The 16,538-nt window shown below is 43.9% G+C and overlaps 1 protein-coding gene across 1 annotated transcript in view; it reads right to left on the bottom strand.

The window, feature by feature from the left end:
• LOC149279332 (kinesin-associated protein 3-like) overlaps positions 1–8,230 on the bottom strand; it is a 77,946-nt gene extending 69,716 nt beyond the window's left edge. The window contains exons 1-4 of the mRNA XM_089501314.1: positions 8,103–8,230; positions 6,440–6,594; positions 4,736–4,794; positions 4,170–4,311 (exon numbers count right to left, since the gene is read on the bottom strand). Coding sequence (XP_089357440.1) covers positions 4,170–4,311; positions 4,736–4,794; positions 6,440–6,594; positions 8,103–8,146 — 400 coding nt within the window. The 5' untranslated portion in view covers positions 8,147–8,230. The remainder of the gene's footprint in view (positions 1–4,169; positions 4,312–4,735; positions 4,795–6,439; positions 6,595–8,102) is intronic.
• Positions 8,231–16,538: the final 8,308 nt, after the last annotated feature.

The raw sequence follows: 16,538 nt of genomic DNA, 5'->3' as shown, positions 1-16,538 counted from the left end.
CCCCTTTTTGAATATTGGCACAACATTTGCTATGCGCCAGTCCTGGGGAACAGACCCTGTCACTATAGAGTCCTTGAATATTAGAAATAGGGGTCTGTCTATTACATTACTTAACTCCCTTAGAACGCGGGGGTGAATGCCATCTGGACCTGGTGATTTGTCTATTTTGATTTTTTTTAGGCGGCACTGCACTTCTTCCTGGGTTAGACAGGCGACATGTACTGGGGCATTTATCTCATCCTGCTGTATATTACCTGGCATTTCATTTTCCTCTGTGAATACAGCAGAGAAGAATATATTTAATAGATTAGCTTTTTCCTGATCCCCGTCTATAACTTCTCCCTCATTACTTTTTAAGGGGCCAACGCTTTCATTGTTAACCTTTTTACTATTTATATAGTTAAAGAACATTTTGGGGTTTGTTTTACTCTCTTTGGCAATGAGTCTTTCTGTCTCCAATTTTGCTGCTTTTATCTGATTTTTACATATTTTATTTTTTTCCCGATAGCTTTTTAGTGCTTCCTCACTGCCTTCCTGTTTTAGTAGCTTAAATGCCTTTTTTTTGCCATTTATTGCCCCCTTTACATTTTTATTTATCCACATTGGTTTTCTCTTGTTCCTGACTCTTTTATTCCCATACGGTATGTACCTTTCACAGTGAGAATTTAAGATATTCTTAAAAATCTCCCATTGAGCGTCTGTACTCTTGTTTTTGAGGACATTTTCCCAATTTACAGTGTTAAGGGCTTCTCTTAGTTGATCAAACTTTGCCCTCCTAAAGTGCATAGTTCTTGTGGCTCCTCTAAGAGTTCCCTTATTGAAGGACAAGTTATAATGCATCATATTGTGATCACTATTTCCTAGATGTCCCCTGACCTGCACATTAGTTACTCTGTCAGGTCTGTTGGTTAAAGTAGCCAAAGCACTTAAGAAACTCCAGAGTGTTGAACATACCACAAGGTTGAGATTAACAGAACTTCACCCGGTTTGGATCTTATAATAAAAAAAACATTTATGTCTACAAGAGCACGCCTACATAATATATATCACTCATGTTTCACTCAGGCCTAATGTGTGTATAGGTATAAGAAAGAATGAAATCATGGAGGAGGAGGGATGATGGGACAGTTTGATGGACAGTTTGTATAATTTAGGATCGAACTTTAAAACATGTAAAAAATGCAACTGCTTATATTGTACCTAACACAAACACAGGGGATAAATCTGGAAGTCTTAAGTTACCCATCTATTGACATGGTTTGCATGTCTGCAGAGGTGCTGCCAAGCCTGCTAGCATTTGGCACCCTCACGCTTAATAAAGTTGCGTTTTCCAGTTGAGAGGGGAGTACATACATGGTAGAATTTTAATAATAGAAACAGAATAATAATAGAATTTTAACAACCTATGCTGGCAGGGCTGGTGATACCTATAGAAGAGGTAATGTGAGATGAGATACAGAAAAAGAAGAGACATAATAGGAATGGGGGGTCAAGGAAAATAGGGAAAGAGACAGAGGCAAGGTAGAGAGAAAGAAGGGGAGATAACCAGGGGAGAGACAAGGAAAACATGTGAGATAAAGAGGAGGAGAGGTAAACAGAAAAGAGAGAAAAGGTAAAGAGGAGAGATAAAGCGAAATGAGAGACATAGAAAGAAGCGATAAAGAGAAAAAAAAGAGGAGAGATAATGAGAAGGTGGATCAAAGAGAAGTGGCAGAATTAAAGAGAAAACGGAGCGAGAGAGAGCGAGAGGAAACGGAGCGAACGAGAGGAAACGGAGCGAACGAGAGGAAACGGAGCGAACGAGAGGAAACGGAGCGAGTGAGAGAGAGAGAAAAGAGGAAAGAAAAAGAGAGAGCGAGAGGGAGAGAGAGAGAGCGAGAGCGAGAGGGAGAGAGAGAGAAAGAGAGGAACGGAGCGGAGAGAGAAAGAGAGGAACGGAGCGGAGAGAGAGAGAGCGCGCGAAAGAGAGGAAACGGAGCGAGAGAGCGAAAGAGAGGAAACTGAGCGAAAGAGAGGAAACAGAGCGAGAGAGAGGAAACAGAGCGAGAGAGAGGAAACAGAGCGAGACAGCGAGAAAGAGAGGAAACGGAGCGAGAGAGCGAGAAAGAGAGGAAACGGAGCGAGAGAGAGAGAGCGCGAAAGAGAGGAAACGCAGCGAGAGAGGAAACTGAGCGAAAGAGAGGAAACAGAGCGAGAGGAAACAGAGTGAGAGAGAGAGGGAGCGAGAGGAAACGGAGCGAGAGAGCGAGAAAGAGAGGAAACGGAGCGAGAGAGAGGACACTGAGCGAGAGAGAGAGGGAGCGAGAGGAAACGGAGCGAGAGAGAGGACACTGAGCGAGAGAGGGAGCGAGAGGAAACGGAGCGAGAGGAAACAGAGCGAGCGAGAGGAGAGAGAGAGAGAGAGAGAGAGGAAACGGAGCGAGAGAGAGAGGAAACGGAGCGAGAGAGAGAGAGAGAGGAAACGGAGCGAGAGAGAGAGAAAGAGAGGAAACGGAGCGAGAGAGAGAGAAAGAGAGGAACGGAGCGGAGAGAGAGAGAAAGAGAGGAACGGAGCGGAGAGAGAGAGAGCGCGCGAAAGAGAGGAAACTGAGCGAAAGAGAGGAAACTGAGCGAAAGAGAGGAAACAGAGCTAGAGAGAGAGAGAGAGGGAGCGAGAGGAAACTGAGCGAGACAGCGAGAAAGAGAGGAAACGGAGCGAGAGAGAGGACACTGAGCGAGAGGAAACGGAGCGAGAGAGAGGACACTGAGCGAGAGAGAGAGGGAGCGAGAGGAAACGGAGCGAGAGGAAACAGAGCGAGCGAGAGGAGAGAGAGAGAGAGAGGAAACGGAGCGAGAGAGAGAGAGAGAGGAAACGGAGCGAGAGAGAGAGAAAGAGAGGAAACGGAGCAAGAGAGGAAACGGAGCGAGAGAGAGGAAACGGAGCGAGAGAGAGAGCGCGAAAGAGAGGAAACGCAGCGAGAGAGGAAACTGAGCGAAAGAGAGGAAACGGAGCGAGAGAGAGGAAACGGAGCGAGAGAGCGAGAAAGAGAGGAAACGGAGCGAGAGAGCGAGAAAGAGAGGAAACGGAGCGAGAGAGAGAGAGAGAGGAAACGGAGCGAGAGAGAGAGAGAGAGGAAACGGAGCGAGAGAGAGAGAGAGAGGAAACGGAGCGAGAGAGAGAGAGAGAGGAAACAGAGCGATAGAGAGGAAACGGAGCGAGAGAGAGGAAACGGAGCGAGAGAGAGAGAGAGGAAACGGAGCGAGAGAGAGAGAGAGGAAACGGAGCGAGAGAGAGAGAGGAAACGGAGCGAGAGAGAGAGGAAACGGAGCGAGAGAGAGAGAGAGGAAACGGAGCGAGAGAGAGAGAGAGGAAACGGAGCGAGAGAGAGAGAGAGGAAACGGAGCGAGAGAGAGAGAGAGGAAACGGAGCGAGAGAGAGAGAGAGGAAACGGAGCGAGAGAGAGAGAGAGGAAACGGAGCGAGAGAGAGAGAGAGGAAACGGAGCGAGAGAGAGAGAGAGGAAACGGAGCGAGAGAGAGAGAGAGGAAACGGAGCGAGAGAGGGAGAGGAAACGGAGCGAGAGAGGGAGAGGAAACGGAGCGAGAGAGGGAGGAAACGGAGCGAGAGAGGGAGGAAACGGAGCGAGAGAGGGAGGAAACGGAGCGAGAGAGGGAGGAAACGGAGCGAGAGAGGGAGGAAACGGAGCGAGAGAGGGAGGAAACGGAGCGAGAGAGGGAGGAAACGGAGCGAGAGAGGGAGGAAACGGAGCGAGAGAGGGAGGAAACGGAGCAAGAGAGGGAGGAAACAGAGCAAGAGAGAGAGAGAGAGGAAACAGAGCGAGAGAGAGAGAGAGAGAGAGAGAGAGAGAGAGAGAGAGAGGGGGAAACGGAGCGAGAGAGAGGAAACGGAGAGAGAGAGGGAGGAAACGGAGCGCGAGAGAGAGAGAGAAAACGGAGCGAGAGAGAGAGAGAGAGAGGAAACGGTGGAAAAGGTGGCAAACATCCTTGCACCAGCCCTGTATGCTGGTAAACTGTATTTTGGGTATACTACACCATTACTGTTGGGGGTCAAAAACATAAACAGTGAAGTTGAGATAGAAGACCCCCCTTCATTATATTATTATAATATATATATGCATCCCACAGATGTACAAGATTGTGTCATATACAGATGATAAACAAATACTTTACCGTTAAGTAGCAATTCTTCCAAATTGTCAGGGTTACGTGCAAGCTGAAGGATTAGGGCTGAGCCTCGGACCTTATCAGCAATATCTTCATACAGCATTTCAATGTACTCATCCATGTCATTAATATTAGCTACCTCATCAATCTGTAAGCATTAAGTGGAACATGTGTATTGAGTAATTGAATGTGAATTTATTTCAGAAAACAAACCAAGTCATTAGAGATGGAAATGAACAAATCCCAGTGGCAAGATAACTATGACTTCTACAATATTACTGCTGGTCCTCAACTACTTGGGCTATTTTATATTGTTCTTTGTGAATATATTTCTTCCTGGTTTCTTAAAACCACAGTCATACAATTTAATGTCTGGACTCCAAAATTCTATATAAATGTAATCAACCTTGATTAGCAAAATGCATAGCACAAAAACGAGGAATAAAGTGTGGATATTATTACATTAAAACACATTATTTTGCACATACAACTCATGACAAGAGAACATTTGGATCTACGAAACACAAAAGCTACAAAACAATTATAATATAATATGACACCATCAGTGTTACCTCCATTCCTTCAAAAGGTGGTGGATCTTTTGGCTTAGTGGACTTTTTCTCTTTCTTTTCTGACAAAGGAAAGATAGTATAGACACATGAAATTACATTTACTGAAACATTTTGTATAAAAAGCATATTAATCTTATTATGATTAAATGTATTAAAATTACCCAGAATGTACCCATGTGATTTTGCTGTAAAGTGTACTTTGTGTCATTTAAAGCCAGACAAAATGAGGCACTACCTAAAATGGTTATATTCTCCTTCAAAAGAAGATTTTGGGGGGATTGTTAAAGGCTTGCGAAGTGTGGTGAATGCTCCATGAAATGCTCTGTTAAGGCCTTCATTCTTATATTTGGATAGTGTTCCTATTAATTTCAATACAAGCACTTTCCTGCCACTTTTAACCACTTCAACCTATTATTTAAATGTATGTGTTAAAACTTGAAAATGTATACTCTGACTTATGCGGCCAAGACGTTTAAAACATATAATGCAATAAACAGGCAATTATGTGCAGCTATGTACTAAGTACAAACTACATTTCTGGAGGCAGAGTGGCATTTAGGGGGTTAAAAGGCATATCATGGGGCAGAATGGCATATAGGAGGGTATAAGGCATATCAGGGAGGCAGAGTGGTATATAGGGGTTATAAGGCATTTCTGGGGGCAGAGTGGCAAGCCTGGGGGCAGATTGGCAAATAAAAGGAAATTTAAAAAAATCTCAATCATAGCTTTTATTAAATATGAAAAAAATGTTTGCATGAATTAATAGTTACTAGTAAACAAATCTTCCTATAGAGTCGTCTTATATTCAGGCTTCTTTTTTTCCCTAAATTAATATTCAGATTTTGGGGGGTCGTGTTATAATGAGGGTCATCTTATAACGGTATTTTTTAAAATGCATGAATGCCTACTTTTTCAGAAGATCGGATGGGTGTAGCCATGGGTCTGTTATTTGTCATGCTAGCATTTACATCTAGTGGTTAAAAAAAATCAAACCTTGGTTAAAAAATGGGCTTAAACTATAGAAGTGCTTATTGTAGTATGATATTCTGTACAGTGCATGTGTTTTTACTCTACTTTATTGTCTCTGATCGAGAATGACATTACATTGTTTTCTTTCAAACTCATCTCACAAAAAATGTTGTTTTAACCCACTATTGACTTTTAGACCTACTTAGAAGGAGATGCTTAGTCACATAGTCATTGAGTGATATTAAACAGGAAATGAAACACTGGCTTATATTAAGCTTGTGTGAAGTGGTAAAAAAGCCTTGAAAACAAGCTAGGGCTTAACAAAGAAATACTTTGCATTTGAGTGTGTTGTTTGGAGGGGAATGAAAATAGTAGAACACACAGATATTGGAATTAAAAAGCAGAGAATATAAAAAAAAAACCCACAATAGCATGTTTTTTATTCAGATATTTAAACCTGCAAGGTTTCCCATATGGTTTTAACTAAAAGGATACAATGACAGTATATCACACTAAAATAAAAATGAAAAAAGATTGTACAAGGGCATTAGTATTTTAAAGTAGTATTAAAACACTGTGCGTAACATTTATTAAAAACTATAGAATGCTTTTTATATATCAAATCTAATAAAAATCCAAAAGTTTTACAGCTCTTAGATTTCTTTTTAGAAAATGTAGACCTTATTAAAAAAACTCAGATGGATGTCTCAAAGTTTTTTTTTGTTTTTTTTTTACCTTTACCAGACAGTTCATCACGCCTGTTCTGAAGATAGTAAAGCAGCTGCTCCACCTCTGCCAACTTAGATGGATGGATGAGTTTACATTCTTCTACTACCTTCCGTGCTAAAGAAGAAATGTCCGTGTTGGCATTGAGGCTTTTCAGACGGATACTACATATCAAATTAACATAAAAGTATAGGTTAATAAAAACAAAATCGGATGACAACTAGTATTAAGATAAAAATGATCTAAAAGCTTAAAACATACAATATGGATCATGCATGACGAGATAGCCATAAAAACTAGGGATGCACCAATATATATATATAAATATATAAATATACACACATAATTGCTAACAGTAATCACACTGCCCAGGCAGCCAGTACATGCTGGAACCTGGGCATGATAGGAGTGTGATTACAGCCTCCCTATGCCATGCTATTCCCCCCCCACACACACACACACATCCATCCATGCTATCACACACACACTCATTCACATACTCATAACATTCCCTTAATCACACATACTCGTTCCTTTATTTCTAAAGTGGTTACCATCAGGTACGCTAAGCCGTTGGCTCTCTACTCATAGGGTGAGATCCAGTGGTTTATTTCTGCTTTGGGAAAACCTGCTGCTCAGTCAGTGACTGATCAGCAGTATTCTCCCCTCCACTGTAATCACACTTCAGTGTAAAAGTAAGGCCTTTAGGACTAATGCTTAGAAGAACAGTCTGATCAGAAACCTCACTTCACACAAATTATTTTTCAGTAATTCACTAAAATAAGTAATCAGATATCAGAAAACAATTTACATTTCAAACAATTGTTGGACCAACTCTCTCAGGGAGACAGCAGAATGAACATAATGTTGTGTATGTGATTATCAAAAAAATTGAAGATTTTAAATTATTCTCTAGAGAAAGCAGGAATGTTGGGATTTCAAGTACCTCACTTTGCTATTCATTATAACAGATGAACACTGTTGTGTTTCTTTTACAAGAAGGGTTGTGTTGGTCCTGCATGCGTAACTCACTGAACTGACTATGTGTCATAAGAAAACAAGATGCTCATTGGAGCTATTAACGTAAATGGATACAGCTGCGAAAGTCCACTGCTAAACTTTTGAGACCTACTCTATAGGCCAGAAAATGAATCATCAAGAAGAAGAGGCAAAAACTCTTTCTTCCTGTACTATGAAAATTTCAGTGCCCCTTTCAGGCATAAATGCATCTGGCAGAGAACTGTACTGTAGTACACATCCTTGGGATACTGGTCTTACTATGATATTATAGTCATTCAATTACAAGAAAATACCAAATGTTCAATACATGAACTTAATTTTTTTTGTAAGCAATTCACTTTCATTTGTTTTTCTCAAAAGAGGACATTGGGAAGATTTTGGCCTTTCCCATCCATATATGACTAAGGAAGGAAACGGTAATATGCAAAAGTCCCCAATACAACAGAGAACTGTGAGCTGGAAAGAGAAGAGATAACCTTGATCTAGGGAGGGCCACGCAATTCTTGACAAAATGTTTGTAGCACTGCTGGATAGGAACAAATATGATTAAACACTATGACAAAAAATGTCAATAGTTATATAATCGTTATAATGTAACTTATAATAAGGCAAAAACACATTAGATTGGTCTTGGTGGCCACATTTTACTTACATTTTTTGGCACCCCTTACGCTCACCAAGCATGGGATCTCCCATCTCTCCAAGGATGGTGGCTTCAACTTCGTAGTGAACCACAAGCGCTTTTTCGCTCGGATGTACATCTATGTTTCCTCCTTTCACTTTCCTGCAATGTAACGCTAGTTAAATCATTTTGCTTTTCCTACTTGCATATGTTCACAATCAGTGATTCCAATAAGAGGTAAGTGAATGTATGGGTGGATAAGGTTTGTGTTGAGACTTTCCACATTGTCTACCAATGCTTATACCTTTATATATAATTTGCAGAAAATAATTATTTGATTTATTTACCAACGTCATACCCAATAGTGCTGTACAATGGCTAAATTGGACATAACAAGTAGCACATTGTCGGGGTGCTTGCTGGAAAGGTAGGAAGCGTAGAGCAGGGTAGCACCAGATGGAAGGAATAAGCCAAATACAAAGTCCGAGTGAAAAGTCCGGGTCAGGGCAGGCAGCGAAGGAGCAATAACGGGAAACAAGCCGAAGTCGAATACCAGGAGGTCAAACACAAAAGGCAGGATAAATGGGGAAATCGCACAGAGCAGAACACAAGGCAGTAGAAGCTCAATAACTAAGCTCAGACTGAAGGGTGAGCTGTTTTTTTATATTCTACAGGCCAGGTTCCTCCCACTGACTCACAGGTGTGACCACCTACACCCGAGAGCATAAGTATTACCCACCATGGGGGTTAATTAGGGGTTAACTCTGTCTGCCCTGCACTACCGTGCATGAGATTGGGATCGTGCGGGAGTGCGCCTTGCTGTAATTGCCCTGCGCGGCCGCAACGGCGTGGGGGCGCGCCTCGCAGCAACTGCCGCAGGCGGCTGTGATGGCCGGATGATCTGCCGCGTGGTTGCCGGCACAGGAGACACCGGAGGACGAGGCAAAGTCCGCCCCGCAGCGGAGCACGGCGTCCAGCCGAAGACCCCGGTAAGGGGTATGATGAGGGGCTGGGGGCCTGACAGATCCCCCCCCTTAGACGCGACCTCCGGGCGCGACATGGTGCTGGACGGCCAGGATGGGCCCGATGGAAAGCTCGTAGTTTGGCAGGAGCGTGGATGTTGGACAAGGGTTCCCAGGATCGTTCCTCTGGACCATAGCCTTTCCAATGGATTAAGTACTCGAGGCGACCATAACGAATCCGAGAGTCAAGGATTTGAGCTACCTCGTATTCCTCAGCATCAGCAACTGGGACGGGAGAAGGAGTAACGTGAGTTGATGCTTCCGAGCTTGGGTACCATTTCTTGAGGAGGGACACGTGAAATGTAGGGTGTACACGCCAAGACGGAGGAAGGTCAAGACGGAGGAAGGTCAAGGCGAACTGCCACTGGGCCGATTAAGGAGGTGATGGAAAATGGTCCAACGTATTTGGGGTTCAGTTTCCTCGCAGGACCGGGTAATTTAAGGTTGGCTGTAGAGAGCCAAACTTTGTCCCCGACTTGTTAACAAGGAGCGGGTCTATGTCTGCGATCAGCATATCTCTTGTATTCCTTTTGGGCTCGGGAGTGATGTGATTTAAGGGTGTTCAGTCCTTGGTGAATGAGGAATATACGTTCAGCAACAGACGGAACGGTTTGAGAGGCAGGTAAGTCAGGATGCAACTTGAGCTCGTATCCATAGTTGACTTTGAAAGGAGACATCCCAATGGATCGTTGATGGCGGCTGTTGTAGCAAAACTCAGCCAGAGGTAGCATTGGGGAACAGTCGTCTTGAACGGAGTTGATATAACAACGAAGGTAGGTCTCCAGTATTTGGTTTGTCCTCTCGGTTTGACCATTGGTATGCGGATGGTATGCGGTGGATAAACGACGGTCGATACGTAGTCCATTACAGAAGGCGTTCCAGAAGCGAGATGTGAACTGGACCCCCTATCGGAGAGAATAGAACGTGGAATCCCATGAAGACGAAAAATAGCGTTAATGAAGAGCTCAGCGGTAGTGGAGGCCGTGGGTGTTCCGGATGTGGGGACAAAGTGGGCCATCTTGGTGAGCCGGTCAACTACCACCATGATGGTGTCGTAATAGTGAGACAAGGGTAAGTCGACGATGAAGTCTACAGTCACATCGGACCAAGGTTGTTCAGGAATGGGTAAAGGTTGTAACAGTCCAGCGGGTTTCGTGGTATTCCCTTTAGAACGGGCACAGGTATCGCATGATTGTACGTATAGCTGTACGTCTCGCCCCATGTTTGGCCACCAATAGGTGCGTTGGGCCAATTTTAAGGTGCTTTTGACGCCTCCATGCCCAGCTAAGGGATGGTCATGTACAGAATGAAGGACAACGGTTCTAGCTTTGGTGGGCACAAAAAGGAGTTTGTCCTTATATAAGAGTCCATGTTCGCAACGCAGAGGGGGATGACCAGTGGTTTGTTCGGGATCCCGACTGTTTTCACGGATTTGGGTGAGGATGGAGCCTTGCGTGGCTAAAAAATGACCAGGCTGAAGAATGGTGTGAGTAGGTGAGGGACCCTCTTCGACGGGATCATGGAGACGGGAAAGAGCATTGGCCTTTTTATTTTGATCCCCCGGGCGATAGGTGATGTGGAGTTGAAAACGAGTGAAGTAGAGGGCCCACTGTGCTTGTCTGGGACACAAGCGGCGTGCCGACCGTAGATACTCCAGGTTGCGGTGATCGGTAAACACCATGATAGGATGATCGTCCCCTTCCAGAAGATGTCGCCATTCCTGTAAAGCAAGTAAAATGGCTAGCAGCTCCCGATCTCCGACACCGTAGTCCGTTCAGCAGGACTGAGACGTCTGGAGAAGAAAGAAACTGGGTGGAGGAGGCTCTGCTCTCCGTGACGCTGTGAAAGCACGGCACCTACCGCTGTTTCTGAGGCATCAACCTCCAGGAAGTAGGCTTTGCGGGGATCTGGAAGGACGAGGATGGGTGCTTCAGTGAACCTCCTTTTCAACTCATCGAAGGTCTGTTGGGCTTGTGGGGTCCATGCGAAGCGAGCATCCTTCTTGGTTAGGCATGTGACAGGTTGCATGATTCGGGAAAAGCCTTTGATGAAGCGCCGGTAGAAGTTGGCGAACCCTAGGAACCGTTGGACTGCCTTAACTGAAGTTGGTACAGGCCATTGTAGTATGGTTGAGATTTTCCTGGGGTCCATCTCTATCCTCCCCGGCGTGATGATGTAGCCCAGAAATTCCACTTTTGTAGTTTCGAATACACACTTCTCCCACTTTGCATATAGTCGATGTTGTTGGAGACGTGTTAGCACTTGAATCACGTGTTGTCTGTGTTCCGCCAAGGTGGGTGAGTAGATCAGTATATCGTCTAAGTAGATGACCACGAATCTGTCGAGCATGTCCCTGAACACATCATTCAAAAAATGTTGAAAAGTAGCTGGTGCGTTGCATAACCCGAATGGCATTACCCGATACTCAAAGTGGCCATATCGAGTCCGGACGCCCCCAGTAGATCAAGTTTGGAGAAGATACGAGCCTCACGTAGCCGATCCATCAATTCAGGGATTAGAGGAAGAGGATATTTATTCTTTATCGTTATCTTGTTGATTTCTCTATAGTCCACGCAAGGTCTTAGACCTCCATCCTTCTTCCCAACAAAGAATATCCCGGCGCCGGCTGGGGATGTTGAAGGCCTGATAAAGCCCTTCTTTAAACTGTCATCCAGATAGTCCTTGAACACCACCAGTTCAGGTTCTGATAGCGGAAAAATGCGACCGAACGGTATGGCCGCTCCGGGTTGCAAGTCTATAGGGCAGTCATAGGGTCGAAGTGGGGTTAAGTGCTCGGCCTCCTTTTTATCGAACACCCAAAACGGAGTTAGATATACACTGATGGCGACAATAGCGAGATGTAAACGAGATAGTACCGGTCGCCCATCGTATGAGAGGATCATGGAGGCGGAGCCACGGTAAACCCAGGATCAGAGGAAACAAACGTGATTTGACTAAGTTAAACTTTATTGTTTCACAGTGTTTGACACCAGATATCAACGAGATAGACACAGTCTCTTTGATGACAGGTCCCGATTGAATGTTGCTCCCGGCCACGAGTTGAATCGTCAGTGGATGGTGCTTGACTTGCGTGGGTATGCAGAGGGAGTCTGCCAAAGACAGGTCAATAAAGCATTCGCTGGCACCCGAGTCGATAATAGCGGTTAAAGCAATCTTTTTATCTCCCCACTGCAGGAAAACAGGGAGAGATAGGTGAGGAGCGTTATTTCCCAAAAGCGTTGACGCCAAGTAAGTAGGTGGCTTACCTCGGGAGGCTAGTTCAGGGCAGTTGTGCACGATATGGCCCGCACCACCACAGTAGAGACACAAATTGGCTTAGCGTCTTCTATTTTTCTCAGCGGCGGAGAGAGGTCCTCAAGTCATCCCGATTTGCATGGGTTCCTCGGCTGGAAGTTGTGGTGGGTTGTCAGGAGTGCGAGTAGGCACTGGGGAGCGCAAGAAAGGTGTGGAAGGAGTGGCATGTTCCAGTCGTCGTTCCCGAAGACGTCGGTCCATTTGGGTGACGAGGAAGATAACTTCTTCCAGGGTGCCGGGAACCCTTACCCGAGCTAGCTCATCCTTGAGTGTGTCAGACAGGCCTAGGCGGAATTGATGCAATAAAGCAGGTTCATTCCATGCAGTTTCAACTGCAACCCGCCGGAATTCTGCAGTATAGTCCTCAACAGGTCGACGTCCTTGCTTCAGGGCACGCAAAGTGGTTTCTGCTGAAGCCATTCTATGGGGATCGTCGTACAAAGCGTCCATAGCCCGACGAAAGGCTTGCCATGTGGCTAGAGCCGGGTGGTTTACATGTAGGAGGTGGTGTGCCCATGTCATAGGGCCGTCTGTCAACAAGGAGATAGCCGTGAAGAGGAGTTCACAGGGCGTGATAAAAGATTGATATCGTGTACGGTCTCCGTCAAATCATTCGGGTAGCTTGACCTGTGGCTCTGGTGCAGCGGCCGCCCCCTCGTCATGGAGACCCTGATAAGGAATCGGGGGAGGCGGTGGAACCCCCATAGGAGGGACCGCTTGCAGCGCTTGGACTTGAGTCTGAAGCTGGTGTTGCTGATCCTGTACACCCTGAACAGTCTGTGTCAGCGTAACAAGTTGCTGGGTCAAAGCTTGAATGGCTTCGGCCACTCCTGCAGGCTCCATGGGCTTAGTTATTCTGTCGGGGTGCTTGCTGGAAAGGTAGGGAGCGTAGAGCAGGGTAGCACCAGATGGAAGGAATAAGCCAAATACAAAGTCCGATATATATATATATGTAGACAAACTTTAATAATTTTAGTGACTTTTTTTTTATTATTAAGTCTCTCTTTGGACAGTAGGCCGCAGCAATGTTGTTGCCAACTAGAAGTTATTGAAAAGACAATACAATTTTTGAATATATACTAGTATCAAACTACATTCTGAGACACAGCACCTGCAAGTCCTCATTTTACATACATGTTGACATGAAAACAATTCTTAATGCTTACTCCAGGTGTTAGCTGCAATACAAGTCAACCTGCTGACAGCTGCAAAAGCCTGTAAAGACCATATATTCAGGGTCTTTACAGTGCAGGTAACATTTACTCAAGCTCAAGAGCATGTCATCAGCTGTCAGCATGCAAATACTTGATTTACATTTTCAGGCATAATTACTGTTCTTGAATGGTGGCAAGAATGTGGTTAGCGCCTCAGTATTATGATATGTAATTGATTAGCAAGTGTTGAAAGTGAAGGAGCCAGCTGGATTTCTGGTTACAGTATTCAGGTCATGAACTTTGTGACTGAATTTAACCACTTAATGCCTCAAAAACTGCTTGACATCTTTGAGGGATGATGAAAAAGCAATAGTAGCTTAATAGAAATGCATGTTAATTTAAATATTTAAACTTTAATATCAAATTGTAGTTACAGTACACTGAAAAGAAGGAACTATGGTACAAAAGCTGCTGCATGTGTAAACTACAAAGAAAGGAACCACTGCAAATATACTCCTTCAATAGGAGAGTTTGGGTGCTATGTAGGACTTGTAGGTAATTGTTGGGTGAGAGTGTTATGGTCTTGCTGCTTTTCTGCTCACGACCAGACTTACTCAGCTGGGGGCTAATTAACAGCCTGTCAGAGTTACCACGCTACTCTCCTTTGGACCAGCCCATTATCCAGCCCCTAGCAGGCAGGTCACGGAAAAGCAGTCACTTAACAACCAATGACGTGCCTGGCATTAAACAAGTGTAGAAAGTCATCTGCGATCTACTTGGGACAAATAATAGAATCTTTTTAGCAGGTTTTTTCATTAGCTCGTGTAGATGAGTACATGATTTTTCAAATAAAAATAAAAAAAATTCCCTTTTTCAAGTTATCATATTTTATATATTTTTTTTTATAGGAAATTAGATGATATGATCAAAAATGGTATCTAAAGAAAACACTTCTTGCCTGAAAAAAACCAATATAACTTGTATGGGTACACTAAATAGGAGAGGAAGAAATTATCGCTAAGCACGAGCACTTATTAAGAAGTGGAAAATCCAGAGATCTCTTGATACCAAGCCTGGGTCAGGTAGACTAAGAAAGATTTTAGCCACAACAGTCAAAAGAACAGGTTCGGGAAAGAAAAACCCACAGGTAACCTCAGGAGAAATTCATATAAGACACTCTTGGACTTTCCAGCACGGCAATAACCCAATGCACAAGGCCAAGTTGACCCTCCAGTGGTTACACACAAAAAAGGTGAAGGTTCTGGAGTGGCCATCGCAGTCTCCTGACCTTAATATCATCGAGCCACTCTGAAGAGATCTCAAACGTACGGTTCATGCAAGACGACCAAAAGACTTTGCATGACTTGGAGGCATTTCCACCTGCAAAAATGTGGGGGTCGAGGATAACTATTACAAAACACTGCACACAGTGTTATGGCCTAGCTGCTTTCCTGCTGCATTGCTGGAAGCTAATACAGCCTGGCTGGGTTGCCATGGCTACACTCCTGTCCCTCCTGTGCCTCAGCCACACAGCCAACCCCTTCTGGCTATTTAACCCCTTCGCGACCTTTGCCGGTTCAGGACCGTCATGACAAGAAGGTCACTAAATGACCTTTGACGGTCCTGAACCGTCAAAAAATTAAATAAGCTTAGAAAGTGATCAACGATCACTTTCTTCGCTTAAACGGCGTTACTGTAATGCCTCGATGGGGCATTGTATGGCGGCGGACGCCCGTTTTAAAACGATCGCCTCCTAAACTTAAATGGTGTCGCTGGAATGCCTCGATCAGGAGGCATCCAGCGACACCAAACACTTACCTTTGGATGGGCTGTGACCGCTCCGGAGAGCGGTCACAGCCGCAGCTGCCGGTGATCTTCGCCATCAACAAGATGGCGGCGGCCCGGGAAAAAAAACAATAAAGAAGAAAGAGTTCGCTAGATGGTCTCCAGACCCTCTAGAGAACTCTGGCTCCACTTGCAGGTTGAATACAGGTACTGCATTCAACCAAGCAAGTCAATGGAACCCAGCTTTCTAATCACTATGTGATTAGTAAAATAAAAAATGGAAAAAAAAATAAAAAAAATGTGCTAACATTTAAAAATAATTATGCAGTGATGTCACTTGATGAACCATCCAGTACCAGCAAAATGTGTAAAAAAATATAAAAAAAGTATTAAAAAAATAAAATAAAATAAAAAAAATAAAGTTTATTATTTTGAGCAAGTGCTAAAATTTCTCAAAAATCTCAACAAAGAGTTAAAATAAAAGCACTTTAAATACCCAAGGGGTGTCTAATATATAAAAAAAATGGCTGATGGGGTAAATTGGAGTGGCCGAGCTCAAAGATAGGGCATAGGTACAGACTGACCAAAATGGAGAAAAAAAGTGCACTTCCCAAATGTGGCATTTTAAATCTCAAACAACCCGACAAACCCATGCATGTCGGGTATCACTGCACTCAGGAGATGTTCCTGAACACACATTGGGGTGTTGTTTGACAGTGACATATACCAGAACCTGTATATCTATAACTAAAGTACAATTTGTGTGAAAAAAAAAATAAAAAAAATTACTATTACAAAGTTTGACAAAGTGTAGTTCTATAATTGGTGCATGGAAAGGGTTAAAATAACAGCATTTGGAATACCCTGGGGTGTCTAGTTTTCAAAAATATATGGTTTGAATGGGTTAAATTGAGTTAACCCGCTTCAAAGATATTCCAAAGAGGAGATGGAGGCAGAATGACCAAATGACCACCTGGATTACGCATTCCCCAAAAGTAGCCTTTTACCAGCCAAACAATCTGACAAACCCATGCATGTGGGGTATCGCTGTACTCAGGAGATGTTCCTGAACACATATTGGGGGGTTGTTTGACAGTGACATATACCAGGACCTGTATATCTATAACTAAAGTACAATTTGTGTGAAAAAAAAATAAAAAAAATTACTATTATAAAGTTTGACAAAGTGT

This window comes from Sceloporus occidentalis, unplaced genomic scaffold, assembly GCF_023333645.1.
Source record: "Sceloporus occidentalis isolate IW3139 unplaced genomic scaffold, rSceOcc1.0.p SCAF_170, whole genome shotgun sequence".
In the NCBI taxonomy this organism is placed as follows: Eukaryota; Metazoa; Chordata; class Lepidosauria; order Squamata; family Phrynosomatidae; genus Sceloporus; species Sceloporus occidentalis.
The sequence above is the reverse complement of the archived record's forward strand: the minus strand, read 5'-3'. Positions and strand labels throughout refer to the sequence as shown.